Source organism: Oncorhynchus clarkii, chromosome 33, assembly GCF_045791955.1.
Source record: "Oncorhynchus clarkii lewisi isolate Uvic-CL-2024 chromosome 33, UVic_Ocla_1.0, whole genome shotgun sequence".
In the NCBI taxonomy this organism is placed as follows: Eukaryota; Metazoa; Chordata; class Actinopteri; order Salmoniformes; family Salmonidae; genus Oncorhynchus; species Oncorhynchus clarkii.
In genome coordinates this window covers 13780734-13801502 of record NC_092179.1, presented here as the reverse complement: position 1 = coordinate 13801502, position 20769 = coordinate 13780734, and the positions used below count along the sequence as shown (strand labels likewise).

The following is a 20769-nucleotide window of genomic DNA, read 5'->3' as shown; positions in this document are numbered from 1 at the left end:
TCTGGATGCTGAATCAACTTTCTTGGGCGCCCTGAAGCCTTCTTCACAACAATTGAACCACTCTCCTTGAAGTTCTTGATGATCCAATAAATGGTTGATTTATGTGCAATCTTACTGGCAGCAATATCCTTGCCTGTGAAGGCCTTTTTGTGCAAAGCAATGACGACGGCACGTGTTTCCTTGCAGTTAACCATGGTTGACAGAGGAAGAACAATGATTCCAAGCACCACCCTCCTTTTGAATCTTCCAGTCTGTTATTCAAACTCAATCAGCATGACAGAGTGATCTCCAGCCTTGTCCTCGTCAACACTCACACCTGTGTTAACGAGGGAATCACTGACATGATGTCAGCTGGTCCTTTTGTGGCAGGGCTGAAATGCAGTGGAAATGTTTTTTTGGGGATTCAGTTCATTTGCATGGCAAAGAGGAACTTTGCAATTAATTGCAATTCATCTGATCACTCTTCATAACATTCTGGAGTATATGCAAATTGCCATCATACAAACGGAGGCAGCAGACTTGGTAAAATTAATATTTATGTCATTCTCAAAACTTTTGGCCATGACTGTACACAGCAGTCTTACCAGCCCCATTCCCAGGTATATAGAGCATGCAGAGCGGTGCAGTACTCCTGTGGTTCTAGCTAGGCGTTCCGCTCGGTGCCTGCTGATAGCAGTGATAATTAGACAGTGTGACATCTATAATAAGACTCAATGCCATAGAGCTCTGTAGGGAGCAGAAGCACTGGATTACACCGTGGGAGGATGTAGGGCAGGGTGTCAGAGACTAGACTTTGATTATGAGCCACCAGAATAGGTGTGTGTATATATCTACCTATCCATGTGTGTGAGTGTGCGTGCTTGCGTGCGTATCTCCCTTATCCATCTGTGTACGTGTGCTTGTATGTGTGTGTGTGGCTTACTTAAGTGAGATACTGTTCCACTGCTGGTGCCGGGATAAAAGCAGTGGTCTGATTCCCCAGGTGTGACCCGTTCTAAACACCACCTATTCCCCAACCACCCAGCCCCAGAATTACAGCTCAACCCACCTGACGCTACACAGGCAGAACCCTGCTCTTACCGTCTGACGCCATGGAGATGTCATTACTCTTCACTTTGGTTGTTGTGGGCAAAAGTCTGGAATTGCTCAGAAGTTTTAGGGAAAAAAATTGATTTAAATTTCAGTATTATTATTATGCTTATGATGAATGTTATCATTATCATCCTCCTTATCACCATCGCCATCCTTGTCCATTCTCTACCAGTGATCCAGATACGCTGAGTAAACAGTCTGGCTTTGTTGGTTTCCTGTAGGTGTCTAAGAGAGACAGTGTAACGGTGGACTACATGGACTTTCTCAGGAGGTACAGCAGGGTGACTACAGCACAGAGACCCTACAGCTCTACAGCACAGAGACCCTACAGCTCTACAGCCTCCTCTACAGCACAGAGACCCTACAGCTCTACAGCACAGAGACCCTACAGCTCTACAGCACAGAGACCCTACAGCTCTACAGCCTCCTCTACAGCACAGAGACCCTACAGCTCTACAGCACAGAGACCCTACAGCTCTACAGCCTCCTCTACAGCACAGAGACCCTACAGCTCTACAGCACAGAGACCCTACAGCTCTACAGCACAGAGACCCTACAGCTCTACAGCACAGAGACCCTACAGCTCTACAGCCTCCTCTACAGCACAGAGACCAGACAGCTACCACAGGTGGGCACATCACCCTTACACTGTAACGCGCATAGGTGAAAATACTATCTGTGTTACATGACCCTATGGTTGGTTTGGTTCAGCAGGTTGACCTGTCTCTCTCTCTCTCTCTCTCTCTCTCTCTCTCTCTCTCTCTCTCTCTCTCTGTTTGTCTGTCTGTCTGTCTGTCTTTCAGGTGTGTCTCTGGATCAGACCAGAGGGGTATGACCCTGACTGAGATACAGCAACGCCTCAAACACAAGGTCTGGATGACACACACGCACGAACGCACGCACGCGCACACACACACACACACACACACACACACACACACACACACACACACACACACACACACACACACACACACATATAAAGACACTAATGCACACCTTGTTGTTTCAACACAAGCCTGGAGAAGATAGGTACCACTCTATATAAATGGGAGGTGACAAACATGACAAAATGACATGTCTATGTGGGCGGTGAAGTGATTCACCTGTGAAATTGAGATGGAGATGTTTTTGTCATGTCAACATAATAATGTCCCTATGTATCCAGAAGAATGTACAGCATACGTAGGAGGCATACTACACTAAACACAAATATAAACGGATTATGTGTTGGTCCCATGTTTCACGAGATGAAATAAAAGAACCCCCTGAAGTGTTCCTGATTAAACAGGATGATCATTACATAGGTGCACCTTGTGCTGGGGACAATAAAAGGCCACACTAAAACATGCAGTCTTGTCACACAACACAATGCAACAAGTGTTGAGTGAGCGTGCAATTGGCATGCTGACTGTAGGAATGTCCACCAGAACTGTTACCAGAAAATGGGATGATAATTTCTCTACCATAAACCGTTTTAGCGATTTTGACAGCACGTCTGACCGGCCTCACAACCGCAGACCACGTGTATGGCGTCGTGTGGGCGAGATGTTTGCTGATCTCAACGTTGTGAACAGAGTGCCCCATGGTGTTGGTGGAGTTATGGTATGGGCAGGGATAAGCTATGGACAATGAACACAATTGCATTTTATAGATGGCAATTTAAATGCACAGAGATACAGTGACGAGATCTTGAGGCCCATTGTCGTGCCACTCAGCCGCATCACCTCATGTTTCAGCATGATAATGTACGGCCCCATGTTGTAAGGATCTGTACACAATTCCTGGAAGCTGAAAATGTCCCAGTTCTTCCATGGCCTGCATATTCACCAGACATGTCACCCATTGAGCATGTTTGGGATGCTCTGGGTGGACGTGTATGACAGTGTGTTCCACTTCCCGGGAATATCCAGCAACTTCGCATAGCCATTGAAGTGGGGTGGGACAACATTCCACAGGCCACAGTCAACAGCCTGATCAACTCTATGTAAAGGAGATGTGTCTCGCTACATGAGGCAAATGGTGGTCACACCAGATATTGACTGGTTTTCTAATCCACGCCTCTACCTTTTTTTTTAAGGTATATGAACAGATGCATATCTGTATTCCCAGGCATGTGAAATCCATAGATCAGGGCCAAATTAATTTATTTAAATTGACTGATTTCCTTCTATGAACAGTAACTCAGTAAAATATTAGAAATTGTTGCATGTGGCGTTTATATTTTGGTTCAGCGTATAACGCAACCATCTGTATTTGCATTTTGCAGTGCATATGTTCCAGATATTAACTAGGTTGTTTATTGTGATGTGAAATAGAGGATTGTACTAAATAGAATCCGTGGTTAGATGAAGCCCTCAGAGGTTGGGGTTGTCACAGTTCTGTTCTGTTGGGCTGTACGACAGGCTGCTGTGCAGTGGGTAATGTAGTAATGTACAGTGCCGTCGGAAAGTGTTCAGACCCCTTTACTTTTTCCACATTTTGTTACGTTACAGCCTTATTCTAAAATTGATTAAATTAAAGATCTCAGCAATTTACACACAATACCCCATAACGAAGCGAAAACAGTTTTTTTGAAATCTTTGCAAATGTATAAAAAAACAAAAAACAGAAATACCTTATTTACATAAGTATTCAGACCCTTGAGCACAGCTGCATCCTGTTTCCTTTGATTATCCTTGAGATGTTTCTACAACTTGAATGGTGTCCACCTGTGGTACATTCAATTTATCGGACATGATTTGGAAGGCACACACCTGTCTATGTAAGGTCCCACAGTTGACAGTGCTTGTCAGAGCAAAAACCAAGCCATGAGGTTGAAGGAATTGTCCGTAGAGTTCCGAGACAGGATTGTGTCGAGGTAAAGATCTGGGGAAGGGTACCAAAAAATGTCTGCAGCATTGAAGATCCCCAAGAACACAGTGGCCCCGATCATTCTTAAATGACAGAAGTTTGGAACCACCAAGACTCTTCTTAGAGCTGGCCGCCCGGCCAAAATTAGCAATCGGGGGAGATGGGCCTTGGTCAGGGAGTTGACCAAGAACCCAATGGTCACTCTGATAGTTCCTCTGTGGAGATGGGAGAACCTTCCAGAAGGAAAACCATCTCTGCAGCACTCCACCAATCAGGCCTTTATGGTAGAGTGGCCAGACGGAAGCCACTCCTCAGTAAAAGGCACATGACATCCCACTTGGAGATTGCCAGAAGGCACCTAAAGACTCTCAGACCATGCGAAACAAGATTCTCTGGTCTGATGAAACCTAGTACTCTTTGGTCTGAATGGCAAGCGTCACTTCTGGAGGAAACCTGGCACCATCCCTACAGTGAAGTATGGTGGTGGCAGCATCATGCTGTGGGGATGTTTTTCAGCGGTAGGGACTGGGAGATTAGTCAGGATTGAGGTAAAGATGAACGGAGCAAAGTGCAGAAAGATCCTTGATGAAAACCTGCTCCAGAGCGCTCAGGACCTCAGACTGGGGCTAAGGTTTACCTTCCAACAGGACAACGACCCTAAACACACAGCCAAGACAACGCAGGAGTGGCTTCGAGACAAGTCTCTGAAGGTCCTTGAGTGGCCCAGCCAGAGGCCAGACTTTATCGAACATCTCTGGAGAGACCTGAATCAAAAGGGTTCTACCTGGAACCAACAAGGGTTTGTCAAGGGACAGCCGAAGAACCCTTTTAGGTTTCTAAGAGTATACATCACAGCTTAGGTCAGTCACACGTGTGTGTGTGTGTGTGTGTGTGTGTATGTGTGTGTGTGTGTTTATGAGTGTGTGAGTGTGTATATGAGTGAGTATGTGTGTGTGCATGCGTGTGCTTGCGTGCATATATGAGTGTGTGTATATGACAGTGGGTGTGTCTCCGGTCACTCTCTGATGAGTCGTCTCTGCAGAGCATGGTGAGTCTCAGAGTAACAGCTGTGGCTGGTAATGAGTGATACACACACACATATGATGAAGTACCAGTCACAGCTGTTTACCCTGCACATGCGCCTCACTTATCAATATTCCATGTAGACCGCAGTCCCCCTCTTACCTCCCTCCTCTGATACTTCCCACCTCCACCTCCTTGGAGAAGTGCAGAGGGAGAACATTAGCTCACCTCTGGAGTAACCATCCAAGAACCTTTGAATGGGAAACACTCTCTCGCTTTCTGGGGTCATTGGGTCCTCTCGCTATGTTTATCTCGCTGTTGATCTGAGTGGGCTCTCTATGTCTTTCGCTGTTCCTGAACTTCTCATTAATTCCCTTCCTCTCATTCAATCAATAATTGAGCTTTGAGTTTCAGTTTCTCTACTTTCCCTAATCCCCCTCTATCCCCCTCCGTACCCCTCCATCCCCCTCCGTACCCCCACCTCTACCGACATGCTCTGACCTCAGAAGAATTAGCCCCTTAACTGACAGATACACGTAAAGGCAGCAGCACTCTTCTCTCTGATCTACTCTCTCTCTCTCTCTTTTCTTCTCTTTATGTTCCTCCCTCTCTCCTTTTCCCTCTCCCCCCTCTCCCTTTCTCCCTCTCTCTCCCTCTCCCCCCTCTCTGCGTCACTGTGATTTCTCTTCTTAACTTCTATTTGTGATCCACCTCCCTTCATTCCTTTCTGACTCTCTCCCTCTGTCTCCTCTTTCATCGCTCTCTTCAGAGAGCCACCCGCGTCCCTCTGCTTGTCTCCTACCCATAATTCACGGTGACAGGAAAGGTTAGATTGCACGTGGAGGAGTTCTGGTTGACAGAAAGAGGAGCGGGAACACTATTTAGGCCTGTCATTACACACTGTTTACAAGACATCTTCAGAGTCCGACCTAGACTCACACATCTCCACACAATTGACCCTATGACACTGTAAATAATGACAAGTTACTGTGGCTTCCCTGGCGTTGTCAGTTTGAGATAGAGAAATATACATTTACTTTAGTCATTTAGCAGACACTCTTATCCAGAGTGACTCACAGTAGTGAGTGAATACATATTCATACTTTTTATGTATACAAATATACTATAACCAGAGGAGTGACAAAGTAAGAAGCAGGGAATTGAGAAAAAAGGGAGAAAGAGGGAGAAATATAGACAAGGAGAGAGAGATAGAGCAAGAGTGAGAGATCGAGAGACAGACAGACAGAGATGATATGTAGCCAGTCACAGCCTGTAACCCATCCCCAAATGCCCCTTTGAGTGACTAGTTCTGTGGCTGTGTTATCCATCTCATTCTAACCAGCTCACAAGGACACACACACACACACACACACACACACACACACACACAAAGATGGATTAACATATAACAGGCTGGTAAACAAAAACAACAGAGCTTTCGTTAATTAACGAGCGCAGGGCCGGCCGAGCGGGCGGGTGGCGAGGGGTGCTCACTGTGGCACCATGCCAGGCCCCAAGCCATGCCAACCTGAAACACAGCTGCCTAATGGTGAACTGGCACTGGCTGGGACAGGGATGGGAGACAAGGGAGGAAGGGATGGGAGAGAGCGAGGGAGGGAGGGAGGGAGAGGATGGGATGGAAGTGGGGGAAGGGGATGGAGGGAGAGTTAGACTGAGGATGTGGAGATAGAGGGATGGGAGAGAGAGGACACCACAATGATGGAAGCAAGGGAGGTGAGAAAGACAGAGAGAGGAAGGGACACAGAGAGACGGAGCAAGAGAAAGAGAGACAGAAAAGCAGGGAGAAAGAGAAAGCAAAAAGTTAGCGAGAGCGAGCAAGCGAGAGAGGGAACAGAAAAGGAAGAAACAAAGACAGATAAACGGAGAGAGGAGAGGGGGAGTAGCCGTAGCCCGTAGTGTGCAGAGAGAGGAGATAGAGAGATAGCGATAGAGAGATAGCACTGGAGATTGGATGATGATATCCCCATGTCTCTGCTCATTAATAGTGTAAGCTCTCCTCTCTTTCTCCTTTGTGATTTTAACACATTTCCAATTAGCACAGAATCCTCTTCGTTTGGGAGAGGGGATGGAGAGATGGGGGGATCATATTTATATCTGTCTTTAATACATTCCCTTTCATTTGATCTTTTTTTAAACACGACACGACTGTATAGCTAGCGTTTCCTTTCCCCTGACTCCAGCAGAAGAGAATGAAAGCTGGTCCTAATGCAAGAGGTAATTGGTATGCTTGTCTGAAAGCTTTCATAGTTGTCGAAGTTGTTAGATTCTACAAACAGTGGGAGATTTTTCGGAAGTTAACAACAGAGAGCAGAGAATCAAAAGGCGGACTCAAACAACTTTGGAATCGAGTCTTGAATCGAGTCTTGAATCAGTATTGTTCATTATGATACTCAAAATGATGAGACGCTAAAGGGTACTTACTATATGATGCTAATATTTTAGGTCAGTTAAGGTGACTTGGGTTGTGTTCGTTAGGGAATCCAATGGAAAACGTTTTAAAAATGTTTTGCAACGAAAACCGAATAAGTGTTTTTTATTGGATATGTTCAGGTAGTCCCTCCTTATTTCAGTCCACTTTCTTCCTTTTGGTGCCTAATGAATACGACCCTGAGGGTGTTCTATCAGCTTGTTTTCAGTCTATCCTTCTCCATTTGGAAGGACAGTATTATGTGCAACACATTGCCGTATAGACAATGTCAGTGTGTTAGCCCAGTGGGGAGAGGGAGGCTCCCCTGCTTGTCTTTCAGGGAGACGTTTGGTAGCGCTGCTAATCAGAGTGCAATTAGACAGAGAACTCTTTGGGCGACAGAAAACTCTGATTACCCAAGAGTCAACGGGGTATATTTAGTATCTATCTGTTCCTGTTCTTCCATGGTTTCCGTGGCACCCCGAGCTATGAGCTGAAGTGTGGAGGAGAACGAGGAAAGATGGAGGAAGGAGTGATCACACAGTGGCTCTAAAAGACACTCCCCATAGCTAACCCATCACCGTTTACTTTATGGCTAGTCAACCTATAGATGTACAGCATACTGTACTTATCACCCACAAATGTTACCACTTACCTACCGCCTGTAACCTACAACTACCTACAAACAGAAATGTAACCCCTCTAGAAGGACCCCAAACTCAAACCAGGCTATCTGCCCTAACCCCCCATGAAACCATTTACCCCAAAATAGTACTCCAACTACCCCCCATTAACAATCACAAAATAAGTCTGACATAAGTCTGACTTAAATCAGTCTGTATCTAGCCTCCAAACCCAAACCTACCTATCTCTCTGACTCAGCCCTCATCCCTCTAACATCCCTCCCCTTCCCCTCTGCTCCGTCTCTGTCTCTCAGAAGTCTGCCGTACTTGTGTTTACACCCTCCCCTCTCACCCCAACACAGTGCTTTGGGGAACAGAACACACTCTGCTCTGCATCAACAGATCAAGGCTTCAGAATCAGAGGCGTCAATACCACTGCTTGTGCAGATGAAAGTCAGAGAGCTTCAGACAGAGTTTAGGAGTTCACACAGACACTTCTGAGTTGTTTTCTTGGTTTTGAAACTCTGCAGATTGGGAGCAACCTGAAGAATGTAATCCGGGCCTTTCGTCTGTTCGACTACAACCGAGACGGACAGATCCAGCAACACGAGCTGCGCAGGATACTGGAGAACTACTGCTTCCCCTTATCACAGAGAGACTACCAGAGGTGGGAGAGAGGGTCCAATACATACGAGCATGCACACACACCCATCATGGATGATGGATCCAACTATTTCCTGTACTCCCTACGGTCAGAAGTAATCTTTTGGATAGGACATGATAACTAATGCTAACTTTGTGGTCAGTCCTTTGTCTTTTCATTGAGAGAGAGCTAATTGACTTTTAAAACTTTGGGCCCTGCAGACAAATCCACTCCAGAAACGTCGCCCAACTTTTAGTGATGTGGCTCTAGAGGATTCTGTGTGACAGGTTCATTTAACATGGCTTTAATTGGTTTCAGTACTCAGGAAGCTCTCTCTCACTTTGTCTCACTGTCTCTCCTTTTTTCTATATCTTCCTCTCACTTTCTCTCTGTCCCACTCTCTCTCTCTCACACACTATCTCTCTCTCCATCTTTTCCTCACCCTCTCTCTCTCTTGCTCTGTTTATTTTCAGCACATATCTCTTAGTGTTGCCCCTCTAGCTCTCATTTCCTTTTCTGATCTTCGGTTTACTTACCCAATAAAACGGACTATGATTTGATCTCCTCTCCACTGCAGACTGTGGACCCACCACAGCCCTAACAACATGGCAACCATGTCCTACAAAGAGTTCCTGGAGAAGCTGGGCCTAGAATCTAACAAGTGCAGGAAGCTTGTCCCGGAGCCTCCAAAGCTAGGTAACGTAGGGGTCTTATTGTATGATAGGAGGGCGTGATAACTCAAATGACTACAATCAGTTCATAAGGTACTAAAATAGCTGTTTAGAGACACACAGACCCGCAGACAAATATACACAGAGTTTCAACCATTAAGCTTACAGCCGAACACTTTAATCTGTCTTGGCTATGACTGATGACATTGTGTGTTTTACAGCGTTGGGCTGGCAAGAAATGAGTCCTCCAGACAAGATAAAACTGAGGAACAGAGCCTTGTCCCAGAATGCAACAGGAGATACACAGGAGATCCAAGGCCTGACTCAAGATGAGCTGCAGACGCTCTTCCTGGAAAAGGTAGAATAGTCAACTTTGACGGCACCATGATAAAGTATTGTGGCCAACTCAGTGGAGAAAATAGCATAACAGAGATTATCCACTAGCTAAACAATTGGCCAACTGCACAATGACCTTATCAAGGTCACTGTTGAAAAGTGAAAGCGTCACATGATATGATTGGGAGGATACCATCTTTCCAGATTGGTTTAAGCTACGACAGTGTGTGCGTTTGCGTTTTTGTGTGCGTGCAGCATGCATGTGATTGTACGCTCCTGCTTGTGTATGTGTGCATAGTTGTGTGTGTTTTATTCTTGTTTGTATGTCACCATCTGGCCCTGTTCCGTGCTTTATCCTCTTAGATGAGACAGAGAGGGGAAATTGGCTCTAAGTGGCGTGCTAGTATGCGTCGCGACAGAGGGAACACTTCTCATTAAAATGTTTGCCCAGAAAAATCTGCTCCTGAGTTAGTGTGTTAATCATGACTAATTTGTGGGAAGGCAGCAGCAGTGTAGTACTGCACATCATTTGGGGGTGAGCCCCACGGCAACCACAGCGTTGACTCACTTCCTGTCATTAGTGTTGTGTGTCTACTCCCCAACGTAATGTGTGTGTGTGTGTCTCTGTTAGTTGTGTGTGAGCTGTACCCTAGTGTGGAGAGCACTGCAAGCATTTGATGTCACCCACTCTGGACTGGTGTCACAGGAAGACCTGAGGGCCGTCCTCAGCAGCTTTCTGTTTCCCATGAGCCTCAGCACCTTCCAGAGCCTGACCTGCCGGTATGAAAGTGAACACAGTGACACGGTTAACTTGACTACTATGCTCTCTTTCTGTTACCAATTCCCTGCCGGTGACTCTTATCAGCAGCTCACAACACTTTCCCCTTTTATCTCGGTTAACCCAGAAAAATATTTGGTCAGATGCTCGATTGTGTTTACGTAGTTAGTCCACGAGAGATTATTTCAAATTCCCACTCCACTCCCCATCCCCCAGGAGCGGTGCCTGAGTCTAGCATGGAAGCACTTCCTCTTCCTTTGTTTCCTTCACTGCTTTCTGACATTTCGTTATCCAGAGTCTCAATGTTAACAAGATGAATGTCTGTTTTGCATTTGTTGTGTGTTTCTTTGTTTGTGTGGTGTGTGCGCATGCTGTAGTTTTGGGGTGAGAGCAACAGGGCCTGTGAAATGGAAACAGTTCCTGGGTCAGTTTCAGGGTCCAGTCACAGAGGAGGACTACACCACTCCTCAAACAGAGAGGTCAGTTATCTCTAACTACCACTCCCTGATCTGAATTCTATACAAGGAACATATTCCATACTACTTTACCATATTCTATTATATATCTCTATTTCATGACATCTGGTTCTGGACCAATACACCTTTCACTCACTATCGACCGTCCTCTCTCACCATCTTTCCCAATCTCTCTCTCCTCCTCCTCCTCTCTCTCATAGGGTTCCTGAGCTACCTGACGCAGAGGAGGGCCATCGGAGTCTGACAGAGTTCTACCCTATACTGAAGAGAGCCTTTAAACAGTTGGACAGGGTAAGAGACAAGTCCTCACGAAGGGACAGAAGAACTATAAGAGCTAGCACAGTGTAAAAGATTTAGAGAAACACAGTACTTCAGCAGATTACAGATAGGCAGACCGTTAGATGCAGCATTGATGTCCAGAAATGGAGTTACGTATGGCCACTAGTTACACACTCAGTCACCATATGTTCACTTGACAACCATGTGCGACATCAACATCATCATGCCTCAAGTTCTATGTCCAGATGCTCAAATCACTCCACATCAGCCGTATGAAACGTGATAGTCACACTAAACTTTAGTGGAGAATATGTCTTCGATTGATTCACAGCAATGTTTGATGTTGATGGGCTACAGCAATACACAAAACAATCATTGGTGTCCAAGTTTGAGCGTGTGTGAAGCCTATCCCAGATATGAAATAAAAACATATCCGTCAGAAACTCCTCCTTTTATGGCACTAAAGAAAGAAAAACATCCCCCCATCAACTGTTTTAATAATCAATTCTGTGGGTACTAGATCAAACATGGCGTCCACACACACCTCCCGCCAATAATTTGCTTTTCCAGACAGGCAGGTTGGAAGCCAGCCTGCATGTGTTTTAGACAGACTCTGGGGAGAAGTTGTGTTAGGCTGGGATGACGTACGCTGATGCACAATGTGTCTCTGTGTGATTCACCAACCAATATAAAGGTACTACTGTTAAAAATGACACAAGGGCAACAGACGGCTGGCTAATGATAAATAACACTTTTACACAAGCCTATGGCTGCGAATGTAAGAAGATCACGTTTGAACACCAACGTAGAGCAATTAATGTTTCCTAACTATTTTACACAAAAACACTTCACATTTCAAAACTGGGGCTTCAAGCACAAATGTAAAGGCAACTCCTACACCTACAGTGCCTTGCGAAATTATTCGGCCTTGAAGTTTGCGACCTTTTGCCACATTTCAGGCTTCAAACATAAAGATATAAAACTGTATTTTTTTGTGAAGAATCAACAACAAGTGGGACACAATCATGAAGTGGAACGACATTTATTGGATATTTCAAACTTTTTTAACAAACCAAAAACTGAAAAATTGGCCGTGCAAAATTATTCAGCCCCTTTACTTTCAGTGCAGCAAACTCTCTCCAGAAGTTCAGTGAGGATCTCTGAATGATCCAATGTTGACCCAAATGACTAATGATGATAAATACAATCCACCTGTGTGTAATCAAGTCTCCGTATAAATGCACCTGCACTGTGATAGTCTCAGAGGTCCGTTAAAAGCGCAGAGAGCATCATGAAGAACAAGGAACACACCAGGCAGGTCCGAGATACTGTTGTGAAGAAGTTTAAAGCCGGATTTGGATACAAAAAGATTTCCAAATCTTTAAACATCCCAAGGAGCACTGTGCAAGCGATAATATTGAAATGGAAGGAGTATCAGACCACTGCAAATCTACCAAGACCTGGCCGTCCCTCTAAACTTTCAGCTCATACAAGGAGAAGACTGATCAGAGATGCAGCCAAGAGGCCCATGATCACTCTGGATGAACTGCAGAGATCTACAGCTGAGGTGGGAGACTCTGTTCATAGGACAACAATCAGTCGTATATTGCACAAATCTGGCCTTTATGGAAGAGTGGCAAGAAGAAAGCCATTTCTTAAAGATATCCATAAAAAGTGTTGTTTAAAGTTTGCCACAAGCCACCTGGAAGACACACCAAACATGTGGAAGAAGGTGCTCTGGTCAGATGAAACCAAAATTGATCTTTTTGGCAACAATGCAAAACGTTATGTTTGGCGTAAAAGCAACACAGCTCATCACCCTGAACACACCATGCCCACTGTCAAACATGGTGGTGGCAGCATCATGGTTTGGGCCTGCTTTTCTTCAGCAGGGACAGGGAAGATGGTTAAAATTGATGGGAAGATGGATGGAGCCAAATACAGGACCATTCTGGAAGAAAACCTGATGGAGTCTGCAAAAGACCTGAGACTGGGACGGAGATTTGTCTTCCAACAAGACAATGATCCAAAACATAAAGCTAAATCTACAATGGAATGGTTCAAAAATAAACATATCCAGGTGTTAGAATGGCCAAGTCAAAGTCCAGACCTGAATCCAATCGAGAATCTGTGGAAAGAACTGAAAACTGCTGTTCACAAATGCTCTCCATCCAACCTCACTGAGCTCGAGCTGTTTTGCAAGGAGGAATGGGAAAAAATGTCAGTCTCTCGATGTGCAAAACTGATAGAGACATACCCCAAGCGACTTACAGCTGTAATCGCAGCAAAAGGTGGCGCTACAAAGTATTAACTTAAGGGGGCTGAATAATTTTGCACGCCCAATTTTTCAGTTTTTGATTTGTTAAAAAAGTTTGAAATATCCAATAAATGTTGTTCCACTTCATGATTGTGTCCCACTTGTTGTTGATTCTTCACAAAAAAATACAGTTTTATATCTTTATGTTTGAAGCCTGAAATGTGGCAAAAGGTCGCAAAGTTCAAGGGGGCCGAATACTTTCGCAAGGCACTGTATATCCTAAACGAGGAAGAGAACTCAAAGAGGGGGTGTCATGTCTCTCTACAGGCTAGGATAGGGAGGATCACCAGGGCAGACCTTCGTCAGGCTTTGGAAGTCCCCCAGTATAACCTGAGGGGTCCCCAGGGCTCCTGGTCCAGCCACAGGGAGCCCCACACCCCCAGGCCCCGTCTGAGCCCAGCCCAGGTTAGAGAGCTCCTGATCCTGCTGGACCCAGAGCACACTGGGGTCATCACTCAGCCCAGCCTGGAGCTGCTCAAACCCAGGATGGTGCACTCTTCCCCGGGGAGGGAGACACTACACACCCCTACTGGAGGATGGAAGGAGGAGATCATGGAGGATGCGGCTCAGGTACAGGAAGTTCAGTGTGTGTGTGTTTGTGTGTTGATGTGTTGGCACATGTTCATGTGTGTGTCTGTTGACTAAGGAGGAGCAGAGGGAGTTGAATGAGACTCAGTATCCACAGTGGATTGAAAAGGCACCCACGGCAGCAGACACATGGACTACCGTAAATAAACTGCAAAACACAACATAGCACAGAAAAAAATGGCTGTTTTCACCCATTTTAGTATGATGAATAATGAAACATAGACATATACAGTTCCTCTCTGTTGTGTTGTGTGTGTATTGATGTTTGTATTGAGGTGTGTATTGAAGTGTGTATTGTGGTGTGTGTCTGCAGGTGAAGGGCTTGCTGCGTGATAAACTGAGTGATCAGATAGGTCCCATGCTGGAGGCTTTAGGGGACTGTGACCCTCGAGAGACAGGATCTGTTCGCAATGAAGACCTGAGAAGGATCATACAATGTTACGGCCTGCCCCTCTCACACACACACTTCAACAAGTGAGCAACCAATCCCTCTTGTAGACACACACTTCAACAAGACTTAACATCCATCCTCCAAAAATGATGAAATATAAAAACGACTGATTACAATTTGAACTGGTGAATAGACGACTCTATAGGTAGATTAAAAAATATATATTAATTGAAACTCCATACATTTTGAAGAATACAAATTAAAATGTGCTACAAAAATCTATACATCCTAAAAATGTTAGCACACTTCATTACCTTCTAATTCTTACAAAACATAGAGGTTATACAGTGGCTTGCGAAAGTATTCACCCCCTTGGCAATTTTCCTATTTTGTTGCCTTACAAACTGGAATTAAAATAGATTTTTTGTGGGTTTGTATCATTTGATTTACACAACATGCCTACCACGCAAAATATTTTTTATTGTGAAACAAACAAGAAATAAGACAAAAAAACTGAAAACTTGAGCGTGCATAACTATTCACCCCCCCAATTTCAGCTGCGAGTCTCTTGGGGTATGTCTCTATAAGCTTGGCACATCTAGCCACTGGGATTTTTGCCCATTCAGCGATCTTTAAGTCATACCACAGATTCTCAATTGGATTGAGGTCTAGGCTTTGACTGGGCCATTCCAAGACATTTAAATGTTTCCCCTTAAACCACTCAAGTGTTTCTTTAGCAGTATGCTTAGGGTCATTGTCCTGCTGGAAGGTGAACCTCCGTCCCAGTCTCAAATCTCTGGAAGACTGAAACAGGTTTCCCTCAAGAATTTCCCTGTATTTAGAGCCATCCATCATTCCTTCAATTCTGACCAGTTTCCCAGTCCCTGTAAATGAAAAACATCCCCACAGCATGATGCTGCCACCACCATGCTTCACTGTGGGGATGGTATTCTCGGGGTGATGAAAGGTGTTTGCGCCAGACATAGCATTTTCCTTGATGGCCAAAAAGCTCAATGTTAGTCTCATCTGTCCAGAGTACCTTCTTCCATATTTTTAGGGAGTAGCCCACATGCCTTTTGGCGAACACCAAACGTGTTTGCTTATTTTTTTCTATAAGCAATGGCCTTTTCTGGCCACTCTTCCGTAAAGCTCAGGTCTGTGGTCATATGGACAGAAACTCCAATCTCCGCTGTGGAGCTTTGCAGCTCCTTCAGGGTTATCTTTGGTCTCTTTGTTGCCTCTCTGATTAATGCCCTCCTTGCCTGGTCCGTGAGTTTTGGCCCTCTCTTGGCAGGGTTGTTGTGGTGCCATATATGGACCATTTCTTAATAATGGATTTAATGGTGCTCCGTGGGATGCTCAAAGTTTCTGATATTTTTCATAACTCAACCCTGATCTGTACTTATCCACAACTTTGCCCCTGACCTGTTTGGAGAGCTCCTTGGTCTTCATGGTGCAGCTCGCTTGGTGGTAGCCCTTGCTTAGTGGTGTTGCAGACTCTGGGGCCTTTCAGAACAGGTGTGTATATACACTGAGATCATGTGACAGATCATGTGACACTTAGATTGAACACAGTTGGATTTAGTTAACTAATTATTTGACTTCTGATCTTATTTAGGGGCTTCATAGCAAAGGGGGGGAATAAATATGCACGCACCACTTTCTTTTAGTTTTTGAAACAAGTTTTTTTTTCTTTTACTTCACCAATTTGGACTATTTTGTGTATGTCCATTACATGAAATCCAAATAAAAATCTATTAAAATGACATGTTGTAATGCACCAAGGGGGATGAATACTTTTGCAAGCCACTGTATGTTGTTTGTTGTCCTGTGTACTCTAGGCTGTGTGAGGCCGGTTTAGACCCAGGGTCATGCAGGGTCAGGTACAGACAGTTCCTCAGGGCCCTGGGCCTGCCTACAGGAGAGACACAGACAGGCACTATACACTACCCCCGCAAGGGCTCTGGCAGGTATGGAGAACAGAGGCAGAGAGATAGAATGGAGAAAGTGAGAGATAGAGAGGGAGAGAAAGGTGGTCAGACGGAGACAGGGGGTCCATAATAACAAATGGTAAAGTTAAGTAATAGAGGCGTTAGAGAGGAAGTGTCTTTTGTTCTAATGCAACATGTACTACATTTCTGACACCAACAGACTGAACTATCAAGCCCAGAATGCCTTAGTGAACAACAAGCCAGTGCGTTCCCCCAGCGCCACTGTGGGGGGTCCAAGGGTTCGCATGGTGGAGAACATTATGTTCAGGAAGCTCAAAGAGAGGCTGGACCACAGACATGTTACCCTCGACGACCATATCCGGGCAATGGCCAGAAGCTCAGACGGAATGCTGTCGTTGAGAGATCTAAAGAAGGTCAAAACAGTTGTGTATACTTGACCTCTACTTGACACCTGGTGTACTTGAGCTCTGCTCTCTCAGGGCCTTGACAATAGTGTTCCTCTATGTGAGCCACAGTTACTTTTTTATGAAGATTATATCGCTATACAGTCATTATTATAAGTATCTTATCCGACACCTTTGTATAGGACATGCAACTTGTCCTAATGTAGTCCCAACCTATATTCTTGTTATCAACATTCCCAGATACTGGATGACAGCTGGATCCCCTTGGATGAGAAGCAGTTCCGGAAGCTCAACGTATCGCTTGGTTTCAAAGACGGAAAAATGTCCTGTTCGGCTTTCCTGGATAAGTATGATGGTACGAGTCGAATGTGAATCTTAACTTGCCATGGTCTAGAGACTCAGACTGATCTCTAAATTAGTGTCCTAGCAAGGGGAGATAAAGAGAGGGTCATTCCTCTTGAAAACCCCTCAAAAATCCTCATCCCCTCCCCAACCAGCACCCCACCCACGGCGATCAAAGGCTACCCCCCTGCTTCCTGTGAAATGATGTCTCTGTTAGCACATGACTCATTGGGATTATAAATATAGTTTTATACAAGCTCTCCATCTCTCATTGGTACAGAGGAGAGGAGAGAGAAGCAGAATCCCTCTTATTGCTGACTGTTTGCGGTAATTATGAGCTTTGGAAGCAGAATGGAAGCAGCAGGGCACCACTCTAATTTGTATCCTCGATTTAATATATATTTTTTTACATTAAACAGAATCAGGACCTAAACTTAGACATGTTTGCAAAGTGCAACATTTGTGTTTTAAAGGATTTGGAGAGAAAAAGTGCCAAGATCCTATTTAGAAATGGGTCAGGCAGTTAAAGGACTACCGACGTCGGCAGTTGTGAGGGGTCCTTTTTCTGTGTGAAAAAAACACAAACGCCTAATCCGAGTGGAAATTATAACAACATTCTAATTTGTTGATGTCAATTTCAGATACTGACATTACAGTGACCAGTAAATAACATAAAAGGGCATATTTTACACAAAAAGACAACAAACTGAAATGAATCCTTTAACCTTATCAATAAATATAAGAGGATAGTCTCAGTTATTAATTTTGTGCCTGACATTCTTCATTTTTTCCTTTTGCAACTGGGAACATTAACATTTGACATGCCAAGTTGAATTCTTGGAAGTCAATAAAATAACGATAAGGACGACATTAAAGGAGCAATCTGCTGTTGTTGCATCCATTTTTGCGACTTATAAATTAATGACATGTACCCCTTGATTCTTGAAGACTATAACTTATTACATACGTTTTTTGCAAGGGCTGCGTCTCAATCCACCACATCCACCACATCTGCGGTGGAAGGTGGCCAAGCTACAGCGATGTTTGTCAGACCATGAGACATCCCAAAAATCAGTCCTCTCACGAAAACGTTTGTAGCATCCTAACGGTTTGGCCTACAAACTATTATGACAACTTTACAGAAAGGGGAGACTCTCACGAAGGAGTTCTCCATTTTTACTTGTTTGTAGGTAACCCATACATATAGAAGTATGGAGGTAGTTTTGTTCCAACATAAATAAGGGGTTAAAAATGTGTCCGAAAATTTCCTGAGCTTTCTTATATCTCCTACAGTAGATATAGGGCCGACACTTCAAGACTTTATTCCTTATGATTTATTATTCAACTGTCTTTTTTGCCATTTATGAATGTGTTGTTCACTGCGGTTTAATGGGCTATAGTTGTAAAGACCAAACTCAATATTTAATCAAATAATTGTGTCAACATTTTTTTATACCTAAAGGGGTCCTAAAATTCAAAATCCAATAGCTAAATGATCCATGGTTTGACCATCCTAAAACAATTCCATATTTTAGCTTAGTAACCCCCCCAACGGCATAGACTTTTAGAGGTTAATGTCTCATGAGCTTCGTTCAACTGCCATACCCCATCACAACCCAAAATCTAAGCTTGTTTTACGCCAATGTTTGTAAACAAAGCAAATGTAAACAAACCGTATAGCTTCTAAACATTGGTTACAATCAGTCCTTGCATCCATAGCTTTGTCTGTCCATTTGAGAGTGGCCCGAAACAGTGGCGGGAAACTTTTATTGTTATTGTTTCTACTCCAGATTTCCCCTTTAAAGTGACAAATGTAGGTCCAATGCAGCTGTTTTTATCTCAATATCAAATAATTTCTAGGTAACAATTAAGTACTTAACTGTGATTGTTTTCAGTTAAAAGTGCCAAAAAGAAACAAAAATATACTGAACAAAAATATAAACGCAACATGTAAGGTGTCGGTCCCATGAGCTGAAATAAAAGATCCCAGAAATGTCAAAACACACAAAAAGTGTATTTCTCCAAAATGTTGTGCACAAATTTGTTTACGTCCCTGTTAGTGAGCATTTCTCCTTTGCCATGATAATCCATCCACCTGACAGGTGTGGCATATCAGAAGCTGATTAAACAGCATGGTCATTACACAGGTAAAACTTGTGCTGGGGACAATAAAAGGCCACTCTAAAATGTGCAGTTTTGTCACACAACACAATGCCACAGACATCTCAAGTTTTGAAGGAGGGTGCTTTTGGCATGTTGACTGCAGGAATGTCCACCAGAACTGTTGCTAGATAATTGAATGTTAATTTCTCTACCATAAGCCGCTTCCAATGTCATTTTAGAGAATTTGGCAGTACATCTAACTGGCCTCACAACCGCAGACCACGTGTAACCATGCTAGCCCAGGACCTCCACATTTGGCTTCTTCACCTGCGGGCTCATCTGAGACCAGCCACCCGGACAGCTGATGAAACTGTGTGTTTTCACAACCAAAGAATTTCTGCACAAACTGTCGGAAACCATCTCAGGGAAGCTTATCTGCGTGCTCATCGTCCTCACCAGAGTCTTGACCTGACTGCAGTAACCAAATTCAGTGGGCAAATGCTCACCTTTGCTGGCCACTGGCACGCTGGAGAAGTGTACTCTTTATGGATGAATCCCAGTTTAAACTGTACCGGGCAGATAGCGCCGTGTGGGCGAGTAGTTTGCTGATGTCTACATTGTGAACAGAGTGCCTCATGATGGCGGTGGGGTTATGGTATGGACAGGCATAAGCTACAGGCAACAAACACAATTGCATTTTATCGATGACAATTTGAATGCACAGAGATACTGTGATGAGATCCTGAGACCCATTGTCGTGCCATTCATCCGCCGCCATCACTTCGTGTTTCAGCATGATAATGCACAGCTCCATGTCGCAAGGATCTGTACACAGTTCCTGGAAGCTGAAAATGGATTGGCCTGCATATTCACCAGACATTTTACCCATTGAGCATGTTTGGGATGCTCTGGATCGGCATGACAGCATGTTCCAGTTCCCGGCAAAATCCAGTAACTTCGCACAGCTATTGAAGAGGACTGGGACAGCATTCCACAGGCCACAATCAACAGCCTAATCAACTCTATGTGAAAGATATGTGTCGCTCTGCATGAAGCAAACGGTGGCCACACCAGATACTGACTGGTTTTCTGATCAACGCCCCAACTTTTTTTTTAAAGGTGTCTGTAAAATCCATAGATTAGGGAATAATACATGTATTTAAATTGACTGATTTCCTTATATTGAACTGTAACTCAGTAAAATCTTAGACATTTTTGCATCTTGCGTTTATATTTTTTTCAAAGAAACTACTTCTTAGCAAAGAGCAATTTCTCAAGCAAAAACTTTGTTACGATTGTCTGGGAGAGGGGAGGGGAAAACTGAAAACTATCTTTCTTATTGGGCTATTAACTAATTTACCACTTGGTGATGTCACCAGGCAAGCCAAAACTCCCTCTTACCAAAACAGGCCCTTACACTAAAGGTCCTTATCATCATTTTCACAATTTTACAGTATTATTTCAACTTCA

The 20769-nt window shown here is 44.2% G+C and overlaps 1 protein-coding gene across 1 annotated transcript in view; it reads left to right on the top strand.

The window, feature by feature from the left end:
- Positions 1-20769, top strand: part of LOC139393132 (EF-hand calcium binding domain 6) — a 30832-nt gene that overhangs the window by 3756 nt on the left and 6307 nt on the right. The window contains 14 exon segments of the mRNA XM_071141497.1: positions 1314-1720; positions 1896-1962; positions 8550-8686; positions 9240-9358; positions 9555-9691; positions 10301-10449; positions 10825-10926; positions 11124-11214; positions 13787-14089; positions 14166-14246; positions 14421-14581; positions 16340-16468; positions 16650-16863; positions 17095-17209. Of these exon segments, the coding sequence (XP_070997598.1) occupies positions 1314-1720; positions 1896-1962; positions 8550-8686; positions 9240-9358; positions 9555-9691; positions 10301-10449; positions 10825-10926; positions 11124-11214; positions 13787-14089; positions 14166-14246; positions 14421-14581; positions 16340-16468; positions 16650-16863; positions 17095-17209 (2212 nt within the window).